Source organism: Venustampulla echinocandica, assembly GCF_003357145.1.
Source record: "Venustampulla echinocandica strain BP 5553 chromosome Unknown scaffold_0, whole genome shotgun sequence".
In the NCBI taxonomy this organism is placed as follows: Eukaryota; Fungi; Ascomycota; class Leotiomycetes; order Helotiales; family Pleuroascaceae; genus Venustampulla; species Venustampulla echinocandica.
The window spans coordinates 711,358-738,335 of NW_022474205.1; the positions used below are offsets into that span (position 1 = coordinate 711,358).

The 26,978-nt window shown below is 47.1% G+C and overlaps 10 protein-coding genes across 10 annotated transcripts; 4 read left to right on the forward strand and 6 right to left on the reverse strand.

The window, feature by feature from the left end:
- Positions 1 to 475: 475 nt before the first annotated feature.
- On the forward strand, positions 476 to 2,294 carry BP5553_00209 (putative H+-exporting ATPase 57K chain, vacuolar; the record flags this gene model as incomplete). Its single annotated transcript, XM_032008832.1, has 6 exons — positions 476 to 574; positions 629 to 713; positions 771 to 790; positions 841 to 876; positions 934 to 1,421; positions 1,469 to 2,294. The coding sequence occupies 6 exons, from the start codon at positions 476 to 478 to the stop codon at positions 2,292 to 2,294; spliced, it is 1,554 nt and encodes a 517-aa protein (XP_031872886.1).
- A 1,338-nt stretch (positions 2,295 to 3,632) lies between these two features.
- Positions 3,633 to 4,979, forward strand: BP5553_00210 (Galactose mutarotase-like protein; the record flags this gene model as incomplete). Its single annotated transcript, XM_032008833.1, has 2 exons — positions 3,633 to 4,277; positions 4,335 to 4,979. The coding sequence occupies 2 exons, from the start codon at positions 3,633 to 3,635 to the stop codon at positions 4,977 to 4,979; spliced, it is 1,290 nt and encodes a 429-aa protein (XP_031872887.1).
- A 902-nt stretch (positions 4,980 to 5,881) lies between these two features.
- Positions 5,882 to 6,640, forward strand: BP5553_00211 (uncharacterized protein; the record flags this gene model as incomplete). The annotated part of the gene is made up of 2 exons (XM_032008834.1): positions 5,882 to 6,033; positions 6,298 to 6,640. The coding sequence occupies 2 exons, from the start codon at positions 5,882 to 5,884 to the stop codon at positions 6,638 to 6,640; spliced, it is 495 nt and encodes a 164-aa protein (XP_031872888.1).
- A 297-nt stretch (positions 6,641 to 6,937) lies between these two features.
- Positions 6,938 to 8,198, reverse strand: BP5553_00212 (Aldolase; the record flags this gene model as incomplete). Its single annotated transcript, XM_032008835.1, has 2 exons — positions 6,938 to 7,810; positions 7,896 to 8,198. The coding sequence occupies 2 exons, from the start codon at positions 8,196 to 8,198 to the stop codon at positions 6,938 to 6,940; spliced, it is 1,176 nt and encodes a 391-aa protein (XP_031872889.1).
- A 624-nt stretch (positions 8,199 to 8,822) lies between these two features.
- BP5553_00213 (Uncharacterized protein) lies at positions 8,823 to 9,557 on the reverse strand (the record flags this gene model as incomplete). The annotated part of the gene is made up of 3 exons (XM_032008836.1): positions 8,823 to 8,986; positions 9,061 to 9,342; positions 9,398 to 9,557. 3 exons carry the CDS (start codon positions 9,555 to 9,557, stop codon positions 8,823 to 8,825), a joined length of 606 nt encoding a protein of 201 aa, XP_031872890.1.
- A 2,197-nt stretch (positions 9,558 to 11,754) lies between these two features.
- BP5553_00214 (UDP-Glycosyltransferase phosphorylase) lies at positions 11,755 to 14,876 on the reverse strand (the record flags this gene model as incomplete). Its single annotated transcript, XM_032008837.1, has 8 exons — positions 11,755 to 11,948; positions 12,107 to 12,245; positions 12,302 to 12,432; positions 12,506 to 12,954; positions 13,011 to 13,772; positions 13,822 to 13,935; positions 13,986 to 14,108; positions 14,164 to 14,876. 8 exons carry the CDS (start codon positions 14,874 to 14,876, stop codon positions 11,755 to 11,757), a joined length of 2,625 nt encoding a protein of 874 aa, XP_031872891.1.
- A 1,077-nt stretch (positions 14,877 to 15,953) lies between these two features.
- On the reverse strand, positions 15,954 to 19,451 carry BP5553_00215 (Uncharacterized protein; the record flags this gene model as incomplete). The annotated part of the gene is made up of 6 exons (XM_032008838.1): positions 15,954 to 16,099; positions 16,155 to 16,932; positions 16,980 to 17,324; positions 17,373 to 18,609; positions 18,687 to 19,019; positions 19,399 to 19,451. 6 exons carry the CDS (start codon positions 19,449 to 19,451, stop codon positions 15,954 to 15,956), a joined length of 2,892 nt encoding a protein of 963 aa, XP_031872892.1.
- Positions 19,452 to 21,709: 2,258 nt separating this feature from the next.
- Positions 21,710 to 22,023, reverse strand: BP5553_00216 (uncharacterized protein; the record flags this gene model as incomplete). The annotated part of the gene is made up of 2 exons (XM_032008839.1): positions 21,710 to 21,715; positions 21,763 to 22,023. The coding sequence occupies 2 exons, from the start codon at positions 22,021 to 22,023 to the stop codon at positions 21,710 to 21,712; spliced, it is 267 nt and encodes an 88-aa protein (XP_031872893.1).
- A 762-nt stretch (positions 22,024 to 22,785) lies between these two features.
- BP5553_00217 (Uncharacterized protein) lies at positions 22,786 to 23,919 on the reverse strand (the record flags this gene model as incomplete). Its single annotated transcript, XM_032008840.1, has 3 exons — positions 22,786 to 22,803; positions 22,855 to 23,505; positions 23,572 to 23,919. 3 exons carry the CDS (start codon positions 23,917 to 23,919, stop codon positions 22,786 to 22,788), a joined length of 1,017 nt encoding a protein of 338 aa, XP_031872894.1.
- A 542-nt stretch (positions 23,920 to 24,461) lies between these two features.
- Positions 24,462 to 26,615, forward strand: BP5553_00218 (uncharacterized protein; the record flags this gene model as incomplete). Its single annotated transcript, XM_032008841.1, has 8 exons — positions 24,462 to 24,487; positions 24,678 to 24,784; positions 24,857 to 25,224; positions 25,305 to 25,566; positions 25,616 to 26,068; positions 26,122 to 26,228; positions 26,282 to 26,442; positions 26,504 to 26,615. The coding sequence occupies 8 exons, from the start codon at positions 24,462 to 24,464 to the stop codon at positions 26,613 to 26,615; spliced, it is 1,596 nt and encodes a 531-aa protein (XP_031872895.1).
- Positions 26,616 to 26,978: the final 363 nt, after the last annotated feature.

The following is a 26,978-nucleotide window of genomic DNA, read 5'->3' on the forward strand; positions in this document are numbered from 1 at the left end:
GTGGCCTCATGGACCAGTCTATATAACTATTCAACACTTGTTAAATGGCGGCTACCAAATAGCATTTTATTGACTTGTAAAAGTAGTAAGATGTGTCAACGAACGGCTCACATTGTCAAATGCATAAACGGAAGGAAATGAACTGCTAACCCATCAACGTGGAATATGATACCTACTAGGTAGGTAGGATATTTCCCTACTGGGATTTTTATCATGTCCCGTCGCGGGTTGTAGATGAATGAGGAAAACGATGGGAAGCTGAAACAAGGGTCGGTGGGAGAATCACGTGGAGCTCGATCGGTTATCGTGGTGGAGGAACAAGGAAGCTAAGCTCGAGCACGAGCAACTCAACCTCCCACTTCCCATCAAGCTTCCTTCAACAACGTTTTCAGTGTTTCCGATAGCTGAAGAGCTTCGCATAAGCTTCGGCTCAAAATCTTCCTCCCACATCCAACCTACGGGGAGAGTTGCAATCATGGGAGATCCACGAGAGTCGTCATCATACAGTGTTACCCCAAGGCTTCGATACAACACCATTGGGGGTGTGAACGGTCCCTTGGTCATTTTGGAAAATGTAAGCTGGTGACAACCACGGGGATCATACAGGAATATGCTGATATACAGGAAGGTCAAATTCCCAAGATACAATGAGGTTGTTACCTTAACCCTACCTGATGGCACTCAAAGGTCCGGTCAGGTACTCGAAGCTAGAGGTAAGATAGGGGCCGAGTCACACGGGATATAGTTGTGCTAATATGTATGGTGGATAGGAAACCGTGCGGTTGTTCAGGTATGGCTTCAAGATAGCGAAATTTGTATCGAGGGTCTGACGAAGGATAGGTTTTCGAAGGCACATCAGGCATCGATGTTAAGAAGGTATGGATGGACTCCGGGCATACACAGGCTGGCTTGGAATGACTGACATATGTACAGTCAAAAGTCGAATTTACGGGACATAGTTTGAAGCTCGGCGTTTCCGAAGACATGTTGGGCCGCATCTTCGATGGATCAGGAAGAGCGATTGATAAGGGACCCCAGGTTCTGGCTGAGGACTACTTGGACATCAACGGAAGTCCAATCAACCCGTATTCGCGCGTCTACCCGGAAGAAATGATTTCCACTGGTATTTCTGCCATTGATACCATGAACTCGATTGCGCGTGGGCAGAAGATCCCTATCTTCTCTGCTGCTGGTCTGCCACATAACGAGATTGCTGCTCAGATTTGTCGACAAGCAGGTTTGGTTCAAAAGCAGGGTGTCACAAGCAAAGGTGTCCATGATACGCACGAGGAGAATTTCTCCATTGTGTTTGCTGCCATGGGTGTCAACTTGGAGACGGCTCGATTCTTCACAAGAGATTTCGAAGAGAACGGCAGTTTAGAACGTGTTACTTTGTTCTTGAACTTGGCCAATGACCCTACGTAAGGACAGCCTCTCCCATTTTCGAATAGCTACTAATGCATCCTAGTATCGAACGTATCATCACACCCCGCCTTGCTCTCACTACCGCCGAATACTACGCCTACCAACTCGAAAAGCACGTTTTGGTTATCCTTACCGATTTGACCGCATACTGTGATGCCCTTCGTGAGGTTTCAGCTGCTCGTGAAGAAGTGCCAGGCCGACGTGGTTACCCGGGTTATATGTATACTGATTTGTCCACTATCTATGAACGTGCCGGTCGTGTGCAAGGACGAAATGGTTCCATCACTCAAATTCCTATCTTGACTATGCCTAACGACGATATCACTCATCCAATTCCTGATTTGACTGGCTACATTACGGAGGGGCAAATCTTCATCGATCGTCAACTCTGGAACCGCGGCATCTACCCACCTATCAATGTTTTGCCCTCGTTGTCTCGTCTTATGAAGTCCGCCATTGGTGAAGGACATACTAGAAAAGACCATGGAGATGTTTCTAACCAATTGTATGCGAAATATGCCATTGGTCGTGATGCAGCTTCAATGAAGGCGGTCGTCGGTGAGGAGGCTTTGTCGTCGGAAGACAAACTTTCTTTGGAATTCTTGGAAAAGTTCGAGCGCAGTTTCATCTCGCAAGGGGCTTACGAGTCAAGAACCATCTATGAATCTCTCGACCAAGCATGGTCGCTACTGCGTATCTATCCAAAGGAATTGCTCAACCGTATCCCGTCCAAGGTCCTCGCCGAGTTCTACCAACGATCAGCTGCCGATCGCAAAGGAAAGGGACGAGCAACCAAGGACACGAGAGATAACACCGAGGAGTCGAAGCCTAAAGGCAGTGGGCAGGAGGAGAGCCTAATCGATGCATGAGCGAAAAGTTGATTGGAAATCACGGACTTGACGTTTGTTGGAGTTGAATTAGAGGGATGTAGTTGTTCTACGGATACTCAGAGTCGCGAGCGCCATAGCATTCGCTGCAGCGGATGTGTGTATGTAAGTATTCCGATTATTTGAAAGCATGGCTAGAATGAAATGAATTCCCCCAACCGCGCCGGGGATCCGTAGAAAGCTTTCACGCCCGGTCACCCTCGGGCTGAATTATACCAAAAGATGCGAGCTTGGGGCATAGCAATATATCTTCCTCCCAGTTGGACACTAAGATTTCGCAGCCTTGTCAACTAGGATGCGCTCCATTAGCTTCGGCCATGCTGCTTAGTATGCATGGCCTGCTCAGCCGACCTCCTGTCTCTGTTGTTCTTACCTTGGTGTTGGACCTTCGCGAGTGTATATGTGTGCAGTCGGGCCGTGAGCGTAGGGCAGACAGGCAATTAAGGCAGTTCACGAGGATATCCCCGCATTTTGAGCAGGGAGGGAAATAAGAATGTTACAACGCGTCACCTGTATTAACTAGGTACGCGCCAAATATACTGTAGCAACTTTTCTCCGTTCAGCAGCAGGCCTGATAGGTGCGGATCCGCAGCTCTGAAATACGACAGCAGTCAGCGGGTGTGTGTATAACCGAGTTCGCGACCCTAGGAATCTCATATGACAGCAACCCCCTACCTACCATCCCTTCTGACTTCAAAGGCCGCCGATCAATGTTCAGTGCTAAGCCCCCGACTCATCAGTCCACATAACGCAAAATTACAGCTACTTGTCACGATGGTAGCTGTTGGACCTCGGCGCAAAGCAATCCTTATCTATATTGAATTTGTGATCCTCCAAAGAGCGCTTTCGTGACTGGATTCTAATAAGTACCTTGGAAGGGCGAAGCATATATAAAGACGTGGAGGTCCTTGTACAACACAACGTTTCCTGGCTCAATTTGCAAGGTTCATTAAAGCTGCTTGCTCTATCGAGCTCAACCCCGCAAAGACCGGCTCGCTATGAATAAGTGCGAGCTACCAGCTGTCAAAAGGTAGAGGAGTGAAGGGGTCCCCAAGGGTGCCGATGCGACTCATTTTTTACCTAGGAGTCCTCGCTGACCGGTCCTGTTCCTGGACCCGAGCCAATTATGAAGGGAAGGGCGGTAAGGTGATGTTGGGGAAGGTGAATACTCATGTGAGCTTTAGTCCAGAGCTTTATTAAAGCTGGAGCTGCCCCTCCACTCGCGTTAATCCCCCCGAACTCTTGCTTCCAATCCTCTGAGCGACCGCCATTTCCTTAAGTAAGTCAATTGGGTCTCGAAGAGGTCGGAATTACTTCAAAATGCGTGTCTCAACTCTCGGGTTCGCTCTCTGGGCCTTGGCAGTCCTTGCTCGTCCTCAGACTCCAGGTCAAACGCTCACGGGAACTGTCGGTAATGATACCATCGCTGGAAGTTCCTCGGGGCCTGATAAGAATGGCAAATATGAGATCAGTGGAATCGGCATTCGGGCGGATTTCATTGCCTATGGTGCTTCGATCTCGAATCTGTTCCTGAACGACTCGGCTGGCGTGGAGCGCGATGTCGTCGGTGGTTTCGACAATGCTTCGTATTACAGTGTCGATCGCCAGCATCCTCATTTTGGCGGAGTGCCTGGTCGGTATGCGAATCGGATCAAGAACTCGAGTTTTGTGATTGATGGCACGACTTATAATATTCTGCCAAATGACAACCCGCTGCCACCTGACCACCCCGAAGGAGTTGATACGCTCCATGGCGGACCCAATGGCTGGGACTGGAGAAATTGGACCGTGGTTGCCCACACGAGCAATAGCATTACCTTTAGCATCACGGATCAAGATGGCGATCAGGGTTTCCCTGGTGAGGTGGTTAGCTATGTGACATACACTCTGGGCAACATGACGTGGGATATCAGGATGGTGGCATTGGCCACCACAAAAGTCACCCCGATCATGCTCTCATCTCATGTTTGTCTTCCAGATTCACCTCGACTCTTAAAGACGCGCTAACATAATCTGTCACAGACCTATTGGAATCTCGACGGCTTCGCCAACAATAACACTGCGACTGCCCTAAACCACTCATTGTGGCTCCCCTATAGCGGCGAACGTGTCGGTGTGGATAGTATTCTCATTCCCACGGGTGACATTCTCTCCAACCAACCTGGCTCAGTCAATGACTTCTGGAGCACCCCAAAGCAAATCGGCGCCAACTTCAGTAACCCGGATCTCCTCGGCAACTGCGGTGAGAACTGCACTGGCTATGATAACTGCTACGTCAATAATCTTCGTCACGAAGGCACCTATGATTGGCGTGAGCAGGAAGTACCAGTTGCCCGCCTGCGAAGCGCTTGGTCCGGTATCCAGCTCGATGTCTTCACCGATCAGGATGCATTCCAGGTGTATTCCTGTGGTGGACAAAATGGATCCATGGCTCTGAAGAACACACAGGGACTTTCCGATGTTAGCGACCGGCCAAGAACGATCCAGCAGTACGGATGTGTAGTATTGGAAGTTCAGGACTACATCGACGGTATTAATCAACCACAGTGGGGAAGAGGGAAGAAACAGATATTTGAACCCGGAGGAGATCCCTATGTTTTGCAGGCGAGTTATCGTTTTAGCTTGAACGACACTATGATGGGCCTATTGGGACCTGGCTCTGGTTAGGGTGTGGAATTTGAGGCTTTTACGCAGAAAGGAAGATGATAGCTACCCCTACCTTTAAATTAATTCGATAATAGGTTTTCAAACCACTGCCTCCCCTCCATTCGTCATGGGATAAGGCCTCAACACCCGCAATACGATGGCATACAGAGTATCTTTCTCCAATCCATATTCACCCTCCTCGCGTATCAATCTTGGAATTGGGAATTCATATGTGGATGTCTCTTGGGTAGTATCATTATTCAGGCGGCACTAGACTTCTTTAATATTTAATTTTCATATATATCAAACGGCTTCCAAGAAAGTTCTAGGCTAGCCTGGATACATCTAAATCTTGGAGTCGAGACAAGATGATGGAATCGGCCATGCACAGGCTAATAAGCTTATTGGAGCTCGTTTATGCCCCGCGCCAAACAACGAGCTTCACGTTGTTCCGTTACGCCTGATCTTCATGTCAATTTCAATTATAGGATCTGCCCTGTTTCTCCATTCAATTCTTTTTTTTCTATCAAAGTAGTACATTATTTTCATTATATCCTCTAATCCAGACCAATTTTCCATCATCGTCTGGGCAGGGCAGTGTATCACAAATGCCGATCATGCGGGGTGGGTACCGCAAGGGTACTTCTCAGTGCCGAGACGGATATTTCCAATTTGGCGACCAGCACGAACAATCTCGACATCACCCGGCTGAGTGGATTTATATAACTCCCGTCGTAGGATTTCATTAATACGGCTGGCTGATATGCTCTCAACGAGATGATCATCCCCTGCCCGGGTTTACGGACCTAGATTGTCGCGGGGTATATATAGATAATTGTTTTCTCACCCTTCTCCTAAACTGGGTCCTTTTGTCTACTTCTCTCGTCAGCTGTACCTGATTATTTCTATCATTCTACGCAGATATGTTGTACGCAGCAGTTGCCTCTCTCTTCCTTGCCAGTGCGGTTCTTGCGGAGACCCCTCCTGGCTTCGCTCCGAATGTAACTGCTCACCTTGACGTCAAGTATGGATCCAAGGTTGTGACCCCAGGATTGGCATTGACGAAGAGCGGCAAGTAAAAGTATGCTGCTTTTAGTTGCAAGTGCTTATAAGTTTTAAGATACGGCGAAGGCACCAACTCTTGGGACGGCGGATGAGGCTCTTAATGGGACATATATTTTCGTGATGCTTGGTAGGTTTTTTCCTATGCCTCGTGCGATTGAGGAAGAATGAAACCACATCTAACAAACCAAACCTAGATGTCGATGTGTATGCCAAACCACCCATGCAATGGCTTCCCTTATTTCCTACTCTTAAACTAACAGCGATTCTAAAATAGTCCTGGACAATACGCTGGCCTCCCCGCCGGCTCCCGCGCTGTCAACCTTCACGGCTTGATAACTGGATACACGTCCGCCACCACCCTTACAGACGGCTTGTATGTCCTCTCATCTAAGGAAACTGGCCCGGCATCATACCTGGCTCCCGGCCCACCCGCTGAAAACCCCGTCCACCCACACAAGTATATTGAGCTGCTGTTCCCTCAACCAGAGGGCTTTGTTGTTCCTTCCAGTCAGACGGCGGCAATTAGCAAGAGGATTGGGTTCAATATCACAACCTTTGCGGCGGATGCTAAGTTGGGTGATGCGGTGCGAGCGAACTGGTTCACGCAGCAGGGTTAGAAGAGTCAATAAGCCCAAGGCTAGGAAAGGGGAACGAAACACCTTGTAAATAAACGTCGGAAGATCAATGTAGATAGGACATTGATCAAGTACATACTTCTGGGAAACATGTTTAGAGACAAGATAAAATTTGTCAGACTTCCTGGAATGGGTAGGGTGAACCATGTGTTCCAAGGTAGTGTGCTGCCGGATGAGTTAACTATTCTCCAGTTACACCATACAAGGTAAAATGATTGTTAGACGTATTGATACATTTGCGCTCCCATCATAGACTATATTTTTTTCTAGTTTTATAATTCAAGCCCCTCTCTTCCCTAAAATAGCCTTCCCAACACTACTCCCATTTGGTTTCCCAATCTCCTTAGTAATCCAGTCTCCAATATCACACAGCGCCTCCAGATCCACGCCAGTATCCATCCCCAAACTCTCCATGAAATACGCCATATTCTCCGTACTCACATTGCCCGTGGCACCAGGGCTATAGGGACACCCGCCTAATCCACCAACGCTGGAGTCGAAGCTACGAATTCCATGTTCCAGACTGACCGCCGTGTTGACTAGCGCCTGTCCATATGTGTCGTGGAAATGCATCGCCATATCCTCGTTCCTAATTCCAGCAGCGTGCATAGCTCGGAGTAACTCGCTCGTCCTAGGCGCGGTTCCCATCCCCGTCGTGTCGCCGAGTGCTATCTCATCTGCACCCATCTCCATCAGGTCACAGGCGATCTCGGCCACTTTCTTGGGGTCCACATCGTACCCCTCAAATGGGCAACCCAGAACCACTGAAATATATGCGCGCACTCGTAACCCGTGTGCCTTCCCCCCTTGGATTACCTCCTTGAAGTTCTCCAGCGACTTGGCGATTGAACAATTGAGATTCTTCTGCGTGAAGCTTTCGGTTGCAGCTGCGAAGACAGAGAGTTCGATGAGGGGTTTGCCGCTTGTGGACTCAGCGCCAGGTGCACTCTTCGCAGGGGAGGCCTCGTCGGGTTCGTAGGGGGATGAAGTCTGTTGATCCAATGTGCGGTAAGTGTTTGGGTGGTTACGGAGGATTGAGAGGGCATTTTGCAGGCCTTTGGCATTGGGCGCGAGGAAGGAGTAGGCGATGGGATTCAGTGAGTTTGGTGGGTATTTGAGAAGGTATTCAAGAACCTCGTTCGATTCTGCCATCTGCAATCATTATAGCCCATTAGCATTTATTCCCCTTCTCTGGGTGTCTTACTATGCTCCCCTGCATAGCTGGAACATAACGCACCTGTGGCACCCATTTTGGGGCAACGAAGGAACCAGCTTCAATATCCGTAAGTCCGACCTTGGCCAGTTTCTCTATCAACTCAATCTTCGTCGTTAATGGGATTGCCTTCTTCTCGTTCTGTAAACCATCTCGAGGTCCGACTTCGACCAGCCTCACGCGATTCGAGGTGGCATGACGCTGCTGATTTGTTCCAGCGGAGGGATCTGGATCAGCTGCTGATGATGTGGCTAGATATCGCCGGGATTGGTTGCACAGTCTAGTGGCATTGCATCTTAGAAGTGGTCGCACTCGAAAAAGAGACATCTTGAACGTTCATCCTCGTCACAAGTACAACACTATGATAATTCGCGGAACTTGGTCGACTTCTGATGTCGTTTAGCTCCACACAGATCGCGGGGAAGGTTGCGCACAGGCAACGTTTTACCGAGGAGACACCCCTAAAAATAGGAGGGATTGGCGAGATGATCAAAGCCGCTTTCGTACGGCTTAAGAGTACTTTGTAATATGAGAAAATTTGGTATACAAAAGGAGAACGATAGAAAATCTAAGTCTCCTAGTACAATGTTACTATATTGCATTGCAAAAACTACATGGCTCTAAATTTCAGCAATATTAATTGCACTCCAAGATTTACTAATTAGTTAGCTTTGAGGTTACGCGTTTATCTACAGTCTACACTTTGTTTGCATCTTCGAAACATTCTGGATGGTTAAAATAGCATTAAGTCTAATGAGTGTAAATTACGGCCTCGCAAAATCAAAACACCCCACAGTCGAGCTCATGCTCTCGCCCGATAAGTGACCGTCCATGCGCCAACCCAACTAACCCGAAGCAAACCCAAATTCCTTAGCTTATTCCAATTCCCCATACATCATCACTATTCTCATCAATCCCCAGCATTCCCAAAATCCGTGGCTTAAGAGTGGCTTAAGCATGGCAGCTAACACTGGTGATGGTCTGAGGTGGTCCCACGGCCCAAGTGTTGGGTCTAATGAGGCTAAGTGCAGCTGGGAAATCAACATACACGAAGTGGCATTTGGTTGGGAGGTCGGCAAATGTTGAGACGAGGGTGCTGATTGACAGAGCGTTGTCTATTGCACGGTTAGTAGGTACTTACATAGCGATTACCGGTGCAGTTATCAGCGAGGCGAGCCCAAGAACTTACTGGTAGGGATGGTAGCTCCATTAAGAGGAACATTAAGAGAATATTTAGCTCCCTGGTCAGGGTCGGCGCCATCAAATTCAATGACGATGGTTGCAGGAGGGTTCACAGGAGGTGTTGATCCAGAACTGCAAGAGATGGATGTCACAGTCTGAGGGGGACCAACGACCCATGTTCCGGCTGGCCCTTCGACGAGTGCGACAGGAGAGTCAACGGTGTGGAGCGTGCATTGCGAACCAACGTTGACGGTGCTAGATGAAACGGATGAGATAGAGAGGACGTTGTCTATGCTTGTTAGAGGGAGGTGTTACCGTGTAGCGAAGAGAAGGATAAGACTCACTGGTAGGGGTATTGCTACCATCAAGAGGAACGGTGAGAGTATATTGGGCACCTGCAGCACCGTGGAAAACGATGACACCGGAGCCAGTTCGACGGTCGACTGGGCTTGCGGTTCCCAGAGAGAGGCAGGCCGCGAGGCTGAGGATGGTTGCGAATTGCATTTTAAAGGGCTGTTTGAATAGCTTAGGATAGAACTGGGTTGTAAAGAGATAGTGATGTGTTTGAGATGTGAATGAGAGACTTCTAAGTGGGAAACTGGAAGACTTTTATACCTGAATGAGAGCAAGTTCTCACACAGCCCGAGGTCTTGAACCTAGCTGAATATGTTGATCTTTACAAACACGATCACCTGGGCTTAGGCTGTACGACCTCTATCTCCAATAAAAGAGTGCGGCGTAAGCTAACAAACGATGATCAGCCTTGTGTGAGTTGGTTTGCCTGCTAGCCATGCTGATGGCTGAGTGAGAAGGTTCGTAATGGCTTCAAGCCAAGCCTGATATTCTCAGCCACCAGGGCCGAAGGCTTGCAAAGGGCATGTTACCTTCTCCCCCACCCACGGATTCATTTATCCTTGGCATAATGAGGAGCCATTAATCGAGCCTTGATATAGGCCATGCAATACATTGAAAAAATGGTAAAACTTCTAATGGGAGAAGACGCGACTACCGCGAGAAACCCCCACTAACAAGGCGAGCGTTCCATCAAACAAGACATGATATGATGACTTCGCATGGAGGAACGTAATGTCCGAGGCCACAGCATAAGCCATTTTGCAATTATGCTACCCCAGAATTTTGCGCCAGCTGATATCGAGCAAATGTGGAGAAACGAACTGGTGGGCGGAGACAACTAACAATGGTAGCTAAATGCGGGCATTGTTTCTTTGAACGAATTAGGAAATAGGAAATGCCCGGGATGTATTCAGCTGGAAATATGTGGGCAGATGTGTGGGCCGTAGATACGAATTCTCAGCCTTACCGCGGTCACGAGATTCCAACTTGCATTGCCCCGCGCCATGCTACAACAACACGTAGCTATGCAGTAAACTAAGGGTCGCAGGTAAAAATCACTAGTTGATGGCGGTTTGGGCCAAGGCTGACGCTTATATGTAATCTGACAATGATGTATTGTGGCGGGGCAACAAGGCATAATAGGCATAATAGGCATTCATGGAACAGATTGCCCAGCTACACGTGATATCAGCCTGAGTGGGCGTCCCTGGTAAAAAAAATCCATCATTGGATATAAAAAGCAGCTGACTATGATAACGTGTATTTCATGCTAGTAGCAGTCTTGATTTTCCCAAGGCAAACCTGGTCGGTTATTTGTTCGCTGAAATATTCGCTCGAGAGCCACTATAGCTCTCGGGTTTTGGAGTCAGCATGCTAAAAATAGATGCTTGACCAAAGAAGAGAAGAGCGAATATGTAAAATATATGACTTGATTTGTTGATAAAGCATCGTGAAAAATAATATACCAGAGCGAGGCTATACGAACTCGTATGCGGCACATCGGCCAAAGCCAAGGTATCGATCGTATTCGATACATACGAAGAACCCCCATCCATTAGTCTCAAAAATTGGTCAAAGATCTTCAGATCCGATCCCGAAAAGCCATCCCGCTCTGCATAGTATGAGAAGAGAACTTGATCTCCACAATATGCTGACGCTCTCGACAACTTGAAAAGAGCGACCGCGTTCCACGACGCCAAGCCACGATCGAAACTCTCCGGATCGACCGCGATCAGCCGTGATGTATAATCCGGCGATTGATCACGGCTGGCCGTGGCGTTGGTAACATATTAGCTAAATTTTAACGCCATGATTGGGACTTTGATAAGGCCCTAAGCAAACGGCGGGACCGTTGCGGTATGGACACGAGAAACTGCGGCGAAGAATGTAGCACACGTAGTCGTGAAAGCAAAGTTTGGTATGCTAGCTATCTAGCGGTCGGGTAGCGTCTGAGCCGTGCCGCGGGGCATTGTTCGGCTCTAGGAGGCTTAGAAAGCTAGTTGTTTCTATTCCCGTCGCCCGTTCTTGTTGTGTTGGCTGTTGGTGGTTGGTTGTTGTTTAGACTGTGTTCTTAGTCCTTTACTGGTGGTTTGGTGACGTATTACGTGGGTGCGGAATACGCTTACTCGTATTAAGCAACGCCGCGTCCCAGGCAATTGGTACAGTTACTAGGTAAGACGCGCACAGATACACCGTTACAACCAGGAAAGAAATGTAGTACCTATGTCGTCAAACAATATCTATTATTACAGGTGTATTAATCGAGTGCTTCAAACAACAACGCCCGCTTTAAATAAATACAAGTTCCACAAAAGAGAATATCTTCGGCCTAACAAGCCCAACGAAATCAAGGAACAACGCTACCCAGCTCCTTCCACCTCTTGATAATAGCATCTCTTTCCTCTTGACTTGACTTCTGAAATTCCAACAAACTCTGTCGTAACCTCGCTGTGAGAATCTTGGCTTTCAGGTCTCGATCTTTGCGTTTACTGAGTTGTTTTTCCACGCCTTTCAGTGTGTAACCTGGGAGGCCGAAGGCAGCTTTTTCGGAGGTTTGTTAGCTTATAGATTGAGGGGTAGATTATTAGTGGGAAATTGGAGCATGGATGAGAAGAAACGTGGGCAGCGGAAGAGCGGGCGGAAGAAGGGAAAGATAGTATGTCACAGAGGAAAGAAAGGATGGGGGTAGAACAACGTACCGGCTGAAGTCTTACATACGAGCCCACCAAAACCTTGGCCAATTCCGACGAGGAAACCCGGCAATGAGTGTTCACGCGCACCACAGTAAGGATGATATATTATGCCTGTGGTGCCATCAAATATGCCTAATACGAATTCCTAAGGAGAAAGTTAACCCGATGGCGCCATTAATGATGCTATAGCAATTAACTTACCTTCCCGGCAACCTTGAGGCCGCTCCCGAGCCCGGTGATCTTATCACGCTTCCTAACAGTCTTGTCATTTAAATAGAAAGAGGGGGCGTTGTGAAAACCATTTGCAAGGTTATAAAAGAGTGCAACCGGAGCTATGAAAGGACCGTTAGCTTTCGTTCCAAGGGAGGAGTGACACAGACAGAGAATCAAGAATTTCATTCCCACCTTTTAATCCTGTTACGGCCATGCCAGAAGCAAATGTCCAAGTCCCATGGGCAGTTTCGCAAGCCCTACCACGATCTTCCGGGATGATGCTATCGAAGGGCGGCCTTCGCGCAGATTTCATCGACTTCCGGGTTGAAGAGGCCCTCTTCGGCGGCTTGCGTAAAGATTTGGATGCCAGCTGGTGTGCTACAGCCTCGAGACGCTCCTGGGGGTAGTCCAACGCAGCTTGTACGGGATGTTGCGAGGGTGGGGCATACAATTCTGAGTGATCATCCTGATGCTCCTCCGGTGGAGTGTCTGCTCCTAGGGATGACGTTTTCTTACGGAATGTGCGGGACAGAGATCTTTTGTAATCAGAAGCAAGTGATATTGTTTTAGTTGCCACGCCGGAAGCGACAGCAATTACGCCCATCGCCGGAGTAACCGCTCCTTCATCGATATACCAATCCCTATGACGGATTCTAGCAAGTTAGTAGGGTTTGGCTGCTATGGGAAATTTGCTTACAATTTTATCTGTGAGATATGTAGATAGCCTTCATCAATCAGTGTTGATATGGCTAGAAGACTCAATCTGATGTTCGTTTTCCTAATCCGCCCGACAGCAACCCTGCCTGGCGCTAGGCGACATCTCATGGAATCCATATTGACAGCTTGGTGGAATAATTTCACGGCGTCCGTCGCACCATTTTCGGTGGAAATTCCCTCGCTCATTCTTTGCACGGCCGCTTGTATCTTAGGATCGAGGGCCTGTGTAATGCTATCGGCAAGGGAGTCTTCCGTCATCTTCCTGAAAGGTACAGGCTCAGGTCCGGCTCCAGCTTTATATATCATAGCGCCCCAAAATGGCTGATCTCCGAAGAATGGGACGATCACGGTCGGTTTCCCCATTGCGATTCCAATCGCCGTAGTTCCGGCTCCTCCATGGTGAACAACACAAGAAACATATTTAAATAACCAATCATGGGGGCAATTTCCAATGAGCATCACACCTTCAGGGGGCTGCTCTCCACCAAATCCGCCCCAACCTTTGGATACTATAGCTCGAACGCCAGCTCGCTTGACGGCACCGAATATCATATTCGTCAGTTCATCTGGCTTCTCGACAACAACAGATCCGAAGCCAATGTATACTGGTGGTGGCCCGGCCTTGAGAAATGCCACAAGATCTTCTGGGGGTTCATAAGTTGACGCTTGCTCTAAGAAAGAAAACCCAGCTATATTGATGTAGGATGGCCAATCGGGAGGCTTGGCTATTAACGTCGGCGACCTCAGTAGCTTAGCGTCGATTACAGAAATAGGGTCATCATGGTACTCACCAGAGATATGTAAATGGAATCTTCAGGCGTGAGAGGAGCATGTGACCCCAGAGGGGGCTTACTGGATCTAAGTGTAGGGTGTTGATTCGAAACGTATTTATCACACCTCCAAGGCTTGATATTGGTTAGCAAAATATTTTTTAGAGAAGTAGACATTTATATACCCTTGCCAAGCCAAAAGTTCCATCATCGTGTATGAAATAAAATTAGCAAAGCCCGGATCTCTCTCATGGCGATCTAGCGATGCGAGGGGATGCGGAAACACCTGGGTGGGCGACCATGGCATCCTGATAAAACGTTATTTGATGCTAGACAAATGGGTTCTAGGAAGATATAGCTTACGTGAACATCATGTGTAGAGGAATGCCTAATTTTTCCGCGCAATGGATATGAGCATAGCTTGGAGGGTTTGCAATGATTGCTTCTGCGACGAACGCAGGGGGTGGTTCTTCTGAATTTCGCTGATGTGAAGCAGCTTCTGATTCGGTTCCAATGCCGTCTCCAGCCTCAATACAACCGCGCCAGCAGCCCTCCAGAATTTCTGAGAATTCTGATCTCCGTTTGAAAACGTCGCCGGACTTCAAACTTTCTATCCCGGGCATTAACCCCGGATTCTTTACCATATACGCCATCAAACTAGCGGGATCTCCGCCAATCGAAAAAAACTCCAATCCATTCTCCTCAACAAGCTCCTTAAACACTGGATGCGTGCATATTCTCACCCGATGCGAATACGGGGGTTTGGAAAGTAACTGCGCGATAGGAATGAAGGGTTGAACATCGCCCCTCGAGCCGACCACAAAGATAGCGATGTTAATGCTAGGAATTCCAGAATATCTGCCCAGAGTAGATTTAAAGTCGGTCTCGAAATTCTTGGACCAAGGCGGCCTGCGGTCGGCGATCTTTGCTATTATCTTCGATCCTCTTGTGGGAAAGTCACGACATTTTGAATAGCATATGTTTGCGCGACCATCAGCGGTAATTTCGGCATTAGCGCTGTAATCCCTGGTTGAAGTGTTCACTCGTCCGAGCATAGGCCAAGAAATATCCGCCATTTTTCAGAGTATATGATGGTTTGAGAGGTTATGGATGGGTGTATAGAGTATAGAAAGGCAGACAGGAAATCAAGGAGTTTTGCTCAACCGAGACTAGCTGGCTACCAAATTGTGGCAGATGAACGGAGCCATCCAGGCACTTGCTCCAATGCCGGCTGCAAGCTTCTGAAACGAAGGGCAACTAAGGGTTATTCAAAGTCAGGTATGTAGTATGGGTGAAGAAAAGTATTGCCACAGCTCTAGACCTCAAATACTCTCTGAGGTCAACGTCGGAAATCTTAGGTGGCGTTAGTTAGCCTGCCACATCAACTTAATCGGCATTATGAGGTCAGGAATAGTGGATGCGACCCGCTTTTCATCGTAACCGGGTTTGACCCTGTACCCGTATCAATCAGATGTAAATAAATGGTTCCAAAACAACCACTTATGAATAGAGAAAAGTGTGAATCAATGCAATCCCCTGGAGCAATAAGACTATGAATTATGGCCGAGAGCAACTTTCTGGACCCCGGGCAACCCGGAGAATCACAAAGCATCGCACATGCTTCAACCCGAGAAGTGTTTTTTTTTTTCAACTACGAGGCGGCGAATCCGTAAGTACCGAGCTTCACGGTAGTTCGGATGCATCCGGTTGCTAGGCCCAGTCAATCTGCCACTAGCCCCGTTGCGTTTCCTTCGTAGGGCGATCCGATCGCAGCCTCGCGATAAAAACGGAATATAGTAGCTCTAAGGGCGAATCATATGAGCAATATAATTCAGAAAAAGAGTAATTACTAGGCGATCGACAGAGGGAAGATCCAGGAGGAATGAATGTTAGCATGGACGATGGAGTTGCATGAATAGAAGTTGAAGTTGCGGTCGGAATATTTGCTGCAGGAAATGGCCTTGGCGGATTGATAAGCGAAGCATGGCTTACTTCGAGTATAGAGGCATCCAATTCCAACACCTTAGAAGTTAGACCATCAACATAACTCTTATTTTGTAGAACGTGTACATATCTAATTACGAATTTCTCCTATATAAATACCTTTAATCTCCCACATGCCGACTCTAGCCTAGGAAGAATATAATACAGGCTCACATCCCTACGATCCGCATCAACCCATAACCAACAGAAACAACCACAAACATCGTAACGACACTAGACGGCACACCGCGGCTAATGAAGTGCTTAACTTGCAAGTATCGTTGGCCGGTCTGGGAGTCTTCCATCATAATAGCAGCTAGATTTGATCAGCACAGGGTTTCATGGACAGCTTACTAAGAACAATAACTTACTCATGTTGGGGAATCCAGAGGTTGGTAAGCCCATGGCAGCACTGCACATCAGCGCGCTTCCCATAACCAGGAGATTTGGGTGCGGTTCTTCCATTCCCAGGCCAACACTATGGACCAACGGCAAGATAATAAGTGCCGCGACAGTGTGGCTGATAAATGTCGCAACCACCAAGATTAACGTTGCGAATACAACAAGTACACCATATAGTGAGAAGCCATCAACTCTCTCCGTAATAGCTGAAGCAATTTCATGGAGAAGACCTGATGAATTGACGGCTTTACCCAAGGAAAGACCACCAGCTGCGAGGATAATGATGGTCCACAGGAAGTTGTTGAAGTCTTCTTTGGTAAGGATGCCCGTTCCGAAGAAGAGGAGAAGAGGAATGATGGCGATGACGCCCATATCGCCGAATAACCATTCTAATTGATGACTTACACACCAGAGTATGATGGTTCCAAAAGTGACCAGGGAGATAAACCATTGCACGCCAGTAAATTTATCTTTTACGGGCCGAATAGGAACGATGGTCGTACCTCGGCCAGGTTTGAATGTGAAGAGGAGAATGATCCAGATGAGCAGAATAGAGATGATCCCCACAGGGATGACGACGAAGAACCAGGCGCCCCAGGAGGGCTGCGGACTCATGATTTGCAAAGCAACAATATTTTGGGGCGAAGCGATTGGAGAAAGCATACCTCCGATGTTGGAGGCAAGAGCGATTCCGAGGATAACAGCTTTAGACATATTGGAATCAGACGGGAGGTTGCGTAACATTGGCTATGCAGGTCAGCTAAGAAGATGCAGTGATATAATGACGATCTTACCTGAATGATAGAGAAACACAGAACTGGTGCCGCAACATTGCTGATCCACATACTAGCAAACGCCGCAACGAACATATTCGTAACTAGCACGGTCCTGGGTCTGGTTCCCGCTTTACTCAGGACGAATGTTGCTATCCTTTTAGCGATGTGGTGCTTGGACAGCGCAGCAGCAATTGTGAAGCCACCTAAAAGCAACATGATGACTGGCGTCCACATAGCCGCAAAGATGTATTTTGTCGCAGCTGCGGCATCTAGTCGATGGTGAGGCATGTCATCGGAACGTACCAATCTCAAGACCACACATAAGAACGGTATAAGTAGAGATGTGACAAAGAGGGGAATAACCTATGTATGTTGTTAGACTCGAATCTTTGAAAGAGAAGAAGACCATACCTCCGTCGCCCACAACAAACTAACGAAAACCAACATTGCTAAGCAGTTCTGTTGTTCGACCTTCTTCATGATCGGAATATACAGTAGGATGAAAAAGATAGCAATTATCCCGATGAGGGTGAGCATCGTGGAGCTGTAAAGCCAGGTTGGAACCCTGATCCGTCCCACAGGGGTTGACAATTCTTTCACAGCTGAAACCTCCAGGTCATCGCCCTGTAAACGGGCATTGGAGGGGTCCTCGTCTCGGCCGAGCAACGTCCTTCTAATTCCCATATTCGCAGCCTGGGCTTTGCGCTCGATTCCGATCATCTCTCGCCATACTGTATTCCTTTCCCAGACGACATGCTCACGTAGGTGCAGTCTCAATTCTTGCTTTGCAAGAGAAATGTCCCCTTGGGTAACGATCTCAGCATAGGCCTGCTCCATTCGTTGGATGTTCTCCTCGACATGCTTGATAGTATCCGGCTGAAACGGATAGGCGGGTATCACAAATTTGTCAATGTATTTAGTTTTGAGATGACGGTCCAATATCTTGTCGTATTTCTTGAGAACCTTTGTGAATCCCGTCCTATTCAGTTGGATGAACGATTTCAATTCGCAGAGCTGCACATACAGGCTAATCGCTCGTTTCTTTAAAGTGATGGCAGAGGAGTATAAGGTCGAAAAAGCCTGTTCTGCGTAATCGTCAAAGCTTTGACTGTTCCGCCGCCCTGATCTGTTGAATTCTCCAGATAATCGCATGTCGTCACCGGTAAACGGCCGGCCAGAGCTTCTATCATAGAGTGAGCTCTTACGTCGCTGCCCTGTAGACATCGATTTTTGCAAAGCAGTATGCTCTCCGTCGTCGTCGTCGTCATCATCATCATCGCTGTCCTCAGCACCTTCGTCTATTGATTGACTGATTGTACTCGCTCTCCTGGGTCTCAAAGCTGAACTTCGAAACATGCTGCCCTGGCGTTGCCTGTCGCCACGGCCACTTGCGATTGCCTTGGAATGATCCGGCCCATCCCACTGATCCTGACTTTCTTCTCGGTATGCCGCCTCATCCCTCAGGAATTCTGCTACTTCGATATTTATCTCAGCCTCTCTCTTATGGTAGAACGAGGATATCTTCTCCAATTCGATATCGAGTGCGCGCTGAAAGACCAGGTCAGGATCCTCGCCAGTGATCAAGGGGGAGCTTTCGACATCTTCCTCTGCCTGCGGGCGGTATATCGTCTTTTCGAGCTGGTATATTCTTCAAGAGATCAGCGGGGTATCATCCAATTTGGGGCAGGGGCAGTAAGTAAGGGATCAAGAGGAGGGGAAACCCACAGCTTCTTGAGATTGCTGTATGCAATGTAATAAGAGCTCCAGTCCGGAACGGCATTGAACTGTATGCTATGTGAGAATTTCATCTCGTCTGCTTGGTTAAGCCGGCGGAGTTTTTCCACCCGCTTGGCTTGCCGTTTGATCTGTTCTGCGTCACTTTTGCAACGGGTTTTTGCGCCTGCGTAGTCGATAAGCTCGAACTCTTCCGGCTGCGCTGGTGGTTTCGGTCTCCCTCCTCCTTCCGGCCTTGTTGATTGACGATGCTCTGTCACTGTCGCACGAGACTGTGGAAAGTGGTGATTGAGGCGATGTTGAGAGGAGGGACCCTGATGGATACTGGATTGGGTTATTTTGGAGTTGGAAATGACAAAGCCGCGGAATCGGTTTCCGACATTTCTAGTGCGCTACACGATGTATCGTCCCGAGGTCACCAACTTTCAGTACCGTAAATTCAGAGATTTCAATACTGAATGGCGCCAAGTTCGATGGTGAATGATTCGGGAAGGGGAATGATGAAATGCCAAGTCCACAGAGCCTACGACGACTCTTGCACCAGTTCGCGGCCCACAACAGCCGTCCAACAAGGGGAAAACGGAAACAAAACAAGGTGGCGATACAAGATATCATACAGAGTATCGGCCGTCATGTACTCATGCAAATCCTGCCCATTGTCGACGCAGGACAACGTGCCCAACAATGACTATTCTGGGCACACCTTGCGCACACGAACTCGACGAAGTTATTGGCACCAGCAGACCGGCCCGACATTGTGGCGAGATGCGCAGTGCATAACTTTGGCATACAGCCCCTGTTCGAAGTCGTTTCAGGGAATAATTGTTGCCAAGTTGATGACGGAGGAGAAAACTATAGTCAGCACTGATAGTTACATTGTACTGCCTGGGGCCTCGTCCATCAGACGGCGTAAGAGGCGTAGGAATACCAAGAGGAACTGCAGGTCGTCAGTTGATATTTGCCAATTCTATATGAAGGTAAAATCTGAATATTCGTCGTCGCCCATATACCTCCAGCAGCAAAATATGAGGGTTGTTATCATTAAAGCCACGGCTAACCAGCAGACAGTTATCTGCCGTGGCCTCTCCAAATAGCATCTACCATCTCCTTTTTCATAAATAGAAATCTCCCAAAATGATGCATTTTTATTAAGCTTGTTAAACCCATTGATATCACTTGATGAGATCAACACCACGAACTAAACTAAACGTACAAGGCAAATCAAGTTATCAGCTGTGAAGTTGCGTCGTTGTGAGTAGGACAATGGCTTATGTGTTGAAAGGAAGAGAAGTAGAAGTACTGTAATTTTCACAATCTTTCATTGTTAAGTTCTATTATCAAAATCCATTTCCGGCCGACTCTCGAGCTTTCGGAGACTGAACGGAGACTTTTCAACTCGATAAAAACCTTGCTTCAAAGCCCGCTTGATCTAGAACTAAGCGCTCAGAAAATAGTCGACGATATCCAGCCGCTCCGCCACGAAGCAACTCCCTAGCAGATCTTTCGGCCATCCTCGACGTCCTCTAGGCAGTATTGGTAGAACTAGTGTATCTACTACCGCCAGATTATCCGTGGCGGGGCGTAAGAGTTGGAGCTGTGAAAACACTTCGTGCAGGAGATAGCGAGGTCAAGAGCGGTTGTAAGGTAAGTCGAGCATATCCAGTGACGGTCATGTAGCTCTAACGAATGAACTGTAGGCTTTGTGTCGTGAGTGAGTGGATTTTACGATATAGCAATATGATAATTCTAGACATGTGTTCAAATGAAGAGCTTAAGGAAAGTTTGGATTAGTCCCTGGAAACTGGTCCACTTTGTTTAGACACGCTGCCATTGAGTATTCAAAGGTGGGGGTTTTGGAAGTGGAGATTTCTTGAGATTGGCGCGAATCGCAAGACTTTGGAGCTGGATGATGCCATGTCTGGACGGGTTTTGGATACTCTCGTATACTATGACGATTACTAAGGAACAAAATAGATATTAGTATCACATCTTATCGTCTCGTGTTTTAAAGCTATTTTGACATTCTGTTTGGTTTCATGTGTTGGTTTTACTTCGTCTAACAACTTTAAGAGAATGTTTGAGCTTTGTTCTATTCGTTTTACTTAATATATTACCCATTTTTAGCTTTTAGTATTGTGAGGTTGTGATTAGGAGGCAATACGTCAGAGTGATCTGAACATAGCATGTTGATTAGTACATAAACTAATCTCTACATGGTTAGAGGTGGTTAATAATGCACACATATACAAGAGAGGTGAAAGATCAAATAGGCAAACGATAGAATTTAGTTGTAATTTATGCGTATTGTAAAATCAAAGGTATTGAACGTCGGAAACGTTGTAGTGTAGTATCGGTATGAGAAAGGGGGCAACGGAAGACTGATTATATCCAAGTATGAAAATCCCTTGTTTCTTGCTTGTGGCTTTCCTGGATCTTTGTTCCTATTCGAACCTAGCGCTATCTTTCAACTGTAGATATCTAGGAGGCTTCCCCTCCAAGATCTGAGAATACAGGTCAGTTCCTTCGATCGTAGTCCCCGATCTAGAGGACCAGGACCCTTGCGAACCAATTTAGGTAAAGTGAAATAGTCTAGACTTTGAGTATAACTGTATAAGGTGCTTTGGAAGCGTGTGAGGGGTCATAACCTATTGAAGGATGTAAATATCTACCATTGAAAGACGGTGCTAGGCCTGAATAAGAACAATGATCTAGGAAAACAAACACCGAACAAGGGCTCCTAGTAGGAGGCTCCTTGATCAGGGCAAAAGCAAGCAGGGGGTCTGGCAGGAGGCTCCTGGAAGGAGGCCTAAGACCTTGCACCGCGCCGAACATACTCTAGGAAGCTGATTATAGTATTAGCATCGATGACAATAGTTAGGCATCCATTCCCATATAGGACCCAGAAGTTCTGCCAATAGACTTCCCATATCGACCACCCAAGGTACCCCCACCCACTCTTCCCTCACCAATTCCTGTCATTCTTGACATATAACTACTCTTGGTTGTATGAGTATTCAACACTAAAAAAATCAGGATGTTTCATTCTCCGAAGGGTAGCAAGCTGTACCTCGGGCTCACCTATCCACTCCCACTCAGCCATCTTGCTACGGTCCCATTGACGGACCTCAATAGCGTATATCTTGGTCAGGGCTATTTCAAAATTCTCATAGCCTGCTGGCCGTCTGCTAAGAATAGCATCCTTGATCTGTAACTTGACCGTTTCCACAGTGCTCTCAGCGGAAACTTTGATATGGTGCAGCCATTTGTTCCCAGTAATGTTATCATAATAGTAGACGCGGAAAAGAGAAGCTCCATTGTCTAGCTCCATGACGAAGAATTAACTTGAGGGAGTAGATATTTTGTGGATTTTTAAAGATGGGTGATCGCCGATCATATGAATCCGATGTAAATCCGAACTTGGTCGTGATGCAGCGAGATAATTCAGTAGGATTCGAACGATATAAGAGTATATATAGAGTGGTGGAAACAATGACAGAACATATAACAAGAGCTACACAAATAACGAAAGGAGTAAAATGAATAGAAGGGGAAAATGGAATAAAGAAAAATCCTACTATCTCTAAATGCAAGTGTGTTTGTTACAAGGTAACACTTATTGTCAAAGTCTCAAAGGGCTGTCTAAGGAAAATGATCTGTTAGGATTACGAGCAACGAATAAGTTAAGTAAGTGGTAACCTAAGTGGTCGATCAGGATGATTAATCTAATTATAAGGGCGTGGGTCCTTTGAGCTATGACACGGGACGTGCCCTTGCCCATCCTTCCCCCATAGTATTAGCAAGCCAAACGTAATATTATATAGTACGCTTTGGAGCTAGACTTTGGATCGCGAGTTGAGCTAAAGGTTGGTCTAGAAATATCGTGCATACTTTCAAGAGATGAAGGGGAAGTGTCTTAGATAGGTATGTGTGGATCTGTTTATGGGCCAATATTATAATACTATAGCATTCCACCTCCTCTACAACTTATAGAATAATAGCTTTGATCTCTCTAGTTTCCATTCTAGAGTAGGCTCTAGTTGGGAGGTTACCTAGCTGCAACAACTAGGACTTCACTTGCTCCGTTCACCCTTTAGAGTCCATCATCAGGCTACAGTCAAGTCAGTCTCCATTATTAGTTCGACTAGGTGTGGCAACTCACACTCCAAGTCTTCATCCACCGCTGATCAAAAGGCTTTCCCGATTCGACGAATCTCAAATCTGTGGCGAGCCGAATTATATTCGTCTCGTTAATTGCACTGCAGTGGATATTATATGGATTGTGCAAAACCACATCACCAGCTTCATAATTTGCAGCCAGCCATTTCCTGCCCCACACCGAAGAGAACTTCCCCGAATCCTTTTCTAGGAAGCCTCCATCCATCATGTTTCTGTTGAAAGCCGAAAGGCGTTCTTCCTCGGTGAAGTCTTTTGCTGCATCAGAAAAGCCTCTTTCGAGTTCTTGGCCGAGTGAGACGGAATTCTCGAGATACAGCAAGCCGCCTCCGTTAATTTCGCAGTCACCGAGAGGAACCCAGGCCGTGAGGGCGGTAGCTGGACCAGCGCGGAGGAAAATTTGGTCGTAATGAACCTGGGTGGTTTCTCCTCCGGGAATGTTGGGTCTGAATATAGAACGCTCTAGGAGGGTTGTATCTTTCCAGCCAGTGAACTTCTTCACGTATTCTTTTAAGACTGGATGATTGGCAAAGGCAGAGTACCAGGAGGCAGAATGAGCATCGACAACTCTTCTCTCATACTCGAGATTTTGATCAGCAAGATTGAGCATTTCACGTAGCTTCCCAGGTGCCATCCACTGGCGACAGTATCAGTTTCTTCCCGTTTCTTTGAATTTGAAAGGGAATGATGAGAGTCGTCTTACAATATGCCAGTCTCCTCCACAATAAATACCCTCCTTAGCATCTGAACCCTCTTTGATCAATCCAGTGGGACCAAGATACTCAAAGTAGTTTTTACGGGCCTCCCAGACATCATCGGCAGGAAGAAGACCTTTCAGCCAGACATAGCCGTCTTCATCGTACCGCTTTCGAATCTCTTCGAGAGGCGTATCTAGATATGTCGGACGAAGACTCCCAATTGCTTCGGGTTCGATAGTACCACCCGATGAATATAGTCTGAAACTATCAGAACTGTCTATGTCAGATTTCGATTTCCCATACGGAGGAGCGACTGTGGAAACACATGTCGCAGGCATTGCTGATGGAGCCATATATGAAATAGGATTTTGTTTAGATGACGTAAAAGGAGGAGGCTCTTTGAGCAGGAATGGAGAAAGCAAAGACTTCGGGGTAGGAAGGATCGAGACTGAAAAGACTGCACCTTTATATGTTATCTATAAATTTCCATTGCCATATTTCAACGGCGTCTCTTAGGAACTCAATCATTGGGGAAGGACATCCCGTCAGCCATGTACCTACCTATGTAGTCTCATGATCACCGAGCTGTAGTGCGCGGAAAGAAGTAAAAGATTCCGCTCTAACTTCACCTCGGAATGTTTGGCCATTTCCGTTGGAGTGGACTCTTAAACCCCTTTAAGCGGAGCTGTGCGGGGTTACTAAGCGCACGTGATGCTTGGTTGACCCCACTTACCTAAGAGGCAATAAATTCCTTGGGCATAATAATAATCGGGAAGTTTCCCTCTTTAAAACTACTGCCTGAAACGTATCAGAAGTAGCAATACTTCCCTCGACTATAAGCAATTAACAACAAGATTTACTCCATCAATATTATTTTTGATTTCAGCAATGCTTGATGACATCAACATATAGACGTGCCTGGTATGGAAGCCCATGTGAATTTTGGCTCGAGCTAAGTGTCTCAGCGACGAATGTCAATCACGACATCTTAAATGTATATAGATTCCACTCGAATTCACCTACGGAATAACTGACAAGTCTCTCCAGGCAACCTCGTCAAACCATGCGGGTCATGCCACGAAGCGGGACGTCTTTGTACTGAGTCGTCAAGGTACAAATTCCGCCATGATGATAATCCTGCAGTTACATCCGTAAGTAGGAAGAGGAGCTTACTTCGGTTTGCTGAAGATCAAACGTGGGCAGACCCAGTAAATGAATGTAAGTGTTTCGTTTGAACCCCCTAGAATGGCCCCTTGGAATAGGAGAGGCCGTTGCTAACATTCCTCAAAGTACAATTTATCGTTGAGGATCCGGAATATATCTCTGACGAGGGTAAAGACTTCGAGCCCGATGTCTTTGAGTCAGGATCTGTGGCCAGTGTGGTTGCTGCAATCGTGTCCTCTCCGAATGACCAGGTCGAGGATCGGGCTGCTTCTGGGCCGTTTGAGAGCAGGATAAACACACAGTGGCATCCTAGTAGAGTTGACCATGTTCAAACCGAAGAAGTATATCCTACTTTGCAAGTCTCACCTCCATTTTCCGGCATTGCTTCTGCACCCGAGCAACATCCTCTTGAGTATGGTTGTACTCTGTGGCCACTTTCTTCTAAAGACGAAGCATTCTTGATGCTTTACTTCGTGAATGAGTTATCAATGTGGGTACGTGTAGTCCATTACCACCTTACTAGTTTGTGACACTACCTGTAAACTTTCACTTTATCACTAACCACATAATTTAGTTCGACTACTGCGACAAAAACAAGCACTTCTCGACCGTAGTAGTCCAAGCAGCAGCCACATCCCCAACACTACATAATGCTATCCTAGCAGTATCAGCCAAATACCTCAGTGTAACCCGGGACTTTGACTGCTCTATACCTGACAGGTATCAACGCGAATGCTTGCGAACACTAATTCCAGCACTCACAGCCCCTGAAGCAATGGTAGATGAAAACTTGTTCGCCGCAACAGTCATACTACGCTTCTTCGAAGAAATGACGGGTATGAGCCTTCTCTCCCCCATCCCTTACTCGAACTGATTGTAGGAAAGAAAGATTAGACGGGTCGGACATAGCAACACACGTCTTAGGTTCCCACATGCTAGTCAACACCCGTGAACGCGCTCGCACCCATAAATCATCTATCCAAACCTCGAGCCTGCGAACCGCAACGCTGATAATTGAGCTACGACAGGAGATCCACATCGCGTTCATGACGAATCGTCCTCCGCCACCATTGGTTGAATATTGCAATATCGATCGCAGTATGGATCCTACTGATGATTGGACGTGGACTAATCGCATGGTGGCCCATACGGCTGATGTGTTGACGTATTGTAACGGTGATGGGAATAGGAATTTGAAGCAGTGGAGAGAACTTTGGAGCTACCTTACAGCCTGGGAAGGAGCCATACCTCCCAGCTTTAAACCGATATACGAAGAAAGTGCAGACCCTGTTAAAGGGCAGCTTTTCCCTATTTTGTGGCTTGCGAATGATTGCCACCGTAAATTCGCCCCTTCATCCTGTTCTGAAATTAGCTGAGACGATATATTCTAGTAGCTGGTGGCCAGTATCTAGCAATCTGCAAAATCCTCTTGCTGGCTCACGATCCCCAAATCTCGTCTCTAGGGGCCGATCGGATCATCAAACAGAAGGAGAATGACGTGAGTCTTGCTTCTCACAGGCATATGTCGGAATTCGTACTAACGAAAACTAGACCCAGATCAAAACCCAAGTCCGAATCATCTGTGGCATCGCCATATCCAATCGGCAGTCCTTCCCTACTATGCTTTCTGCTGGTGTTACGATTGCGATGTGTACGCCGTCCACCACTCCCCCGTCATTTTATTTCCCTTTTGAGCTTGTGGTTACTTCCGGGTATGTTATGCTGACAAAGAGGGATGTGTTATGTAGGTGGTGAGCGATTCACAGATCGTAGGGAACAGGAAGCGTTTATTGAGATCGTCGCGGAAGCCGAAGCGCATGTTGCATGGCCTTGTTTGAAAGCTAGGGAAAGGTTGAGGGGAGTTTGGGGTTGGGATACGGTCTAGTCTTTCAAGTTAATGTTGTGTTGTGAGCACATTCAGAAGTGGTCACGGGATCCTACGTTATGAAGGCACTGTCAGGATTACGAGTCAACGGATAAGCCAAAGTGGTAACTATAAGTGGATATCATCAAGGGGTAACCTAAGTTATAGATAAGGATTATCAATCTAATTACAAAAGTATAAGCTCTTTGAGCAACTCTTCCCTATTAATATATTTAAGCAGGAGTACATGTACTTTCTGTCTTTCCATCTATTATATCTACTTTCATATAATTATCTCTACTACGGAACGGTAACTCGTAGAGCTAAGGACCTTGCCTTTGTGGTGACCTTCCACGTCTATAGGTGGTCTTGCTTACCGTTTAT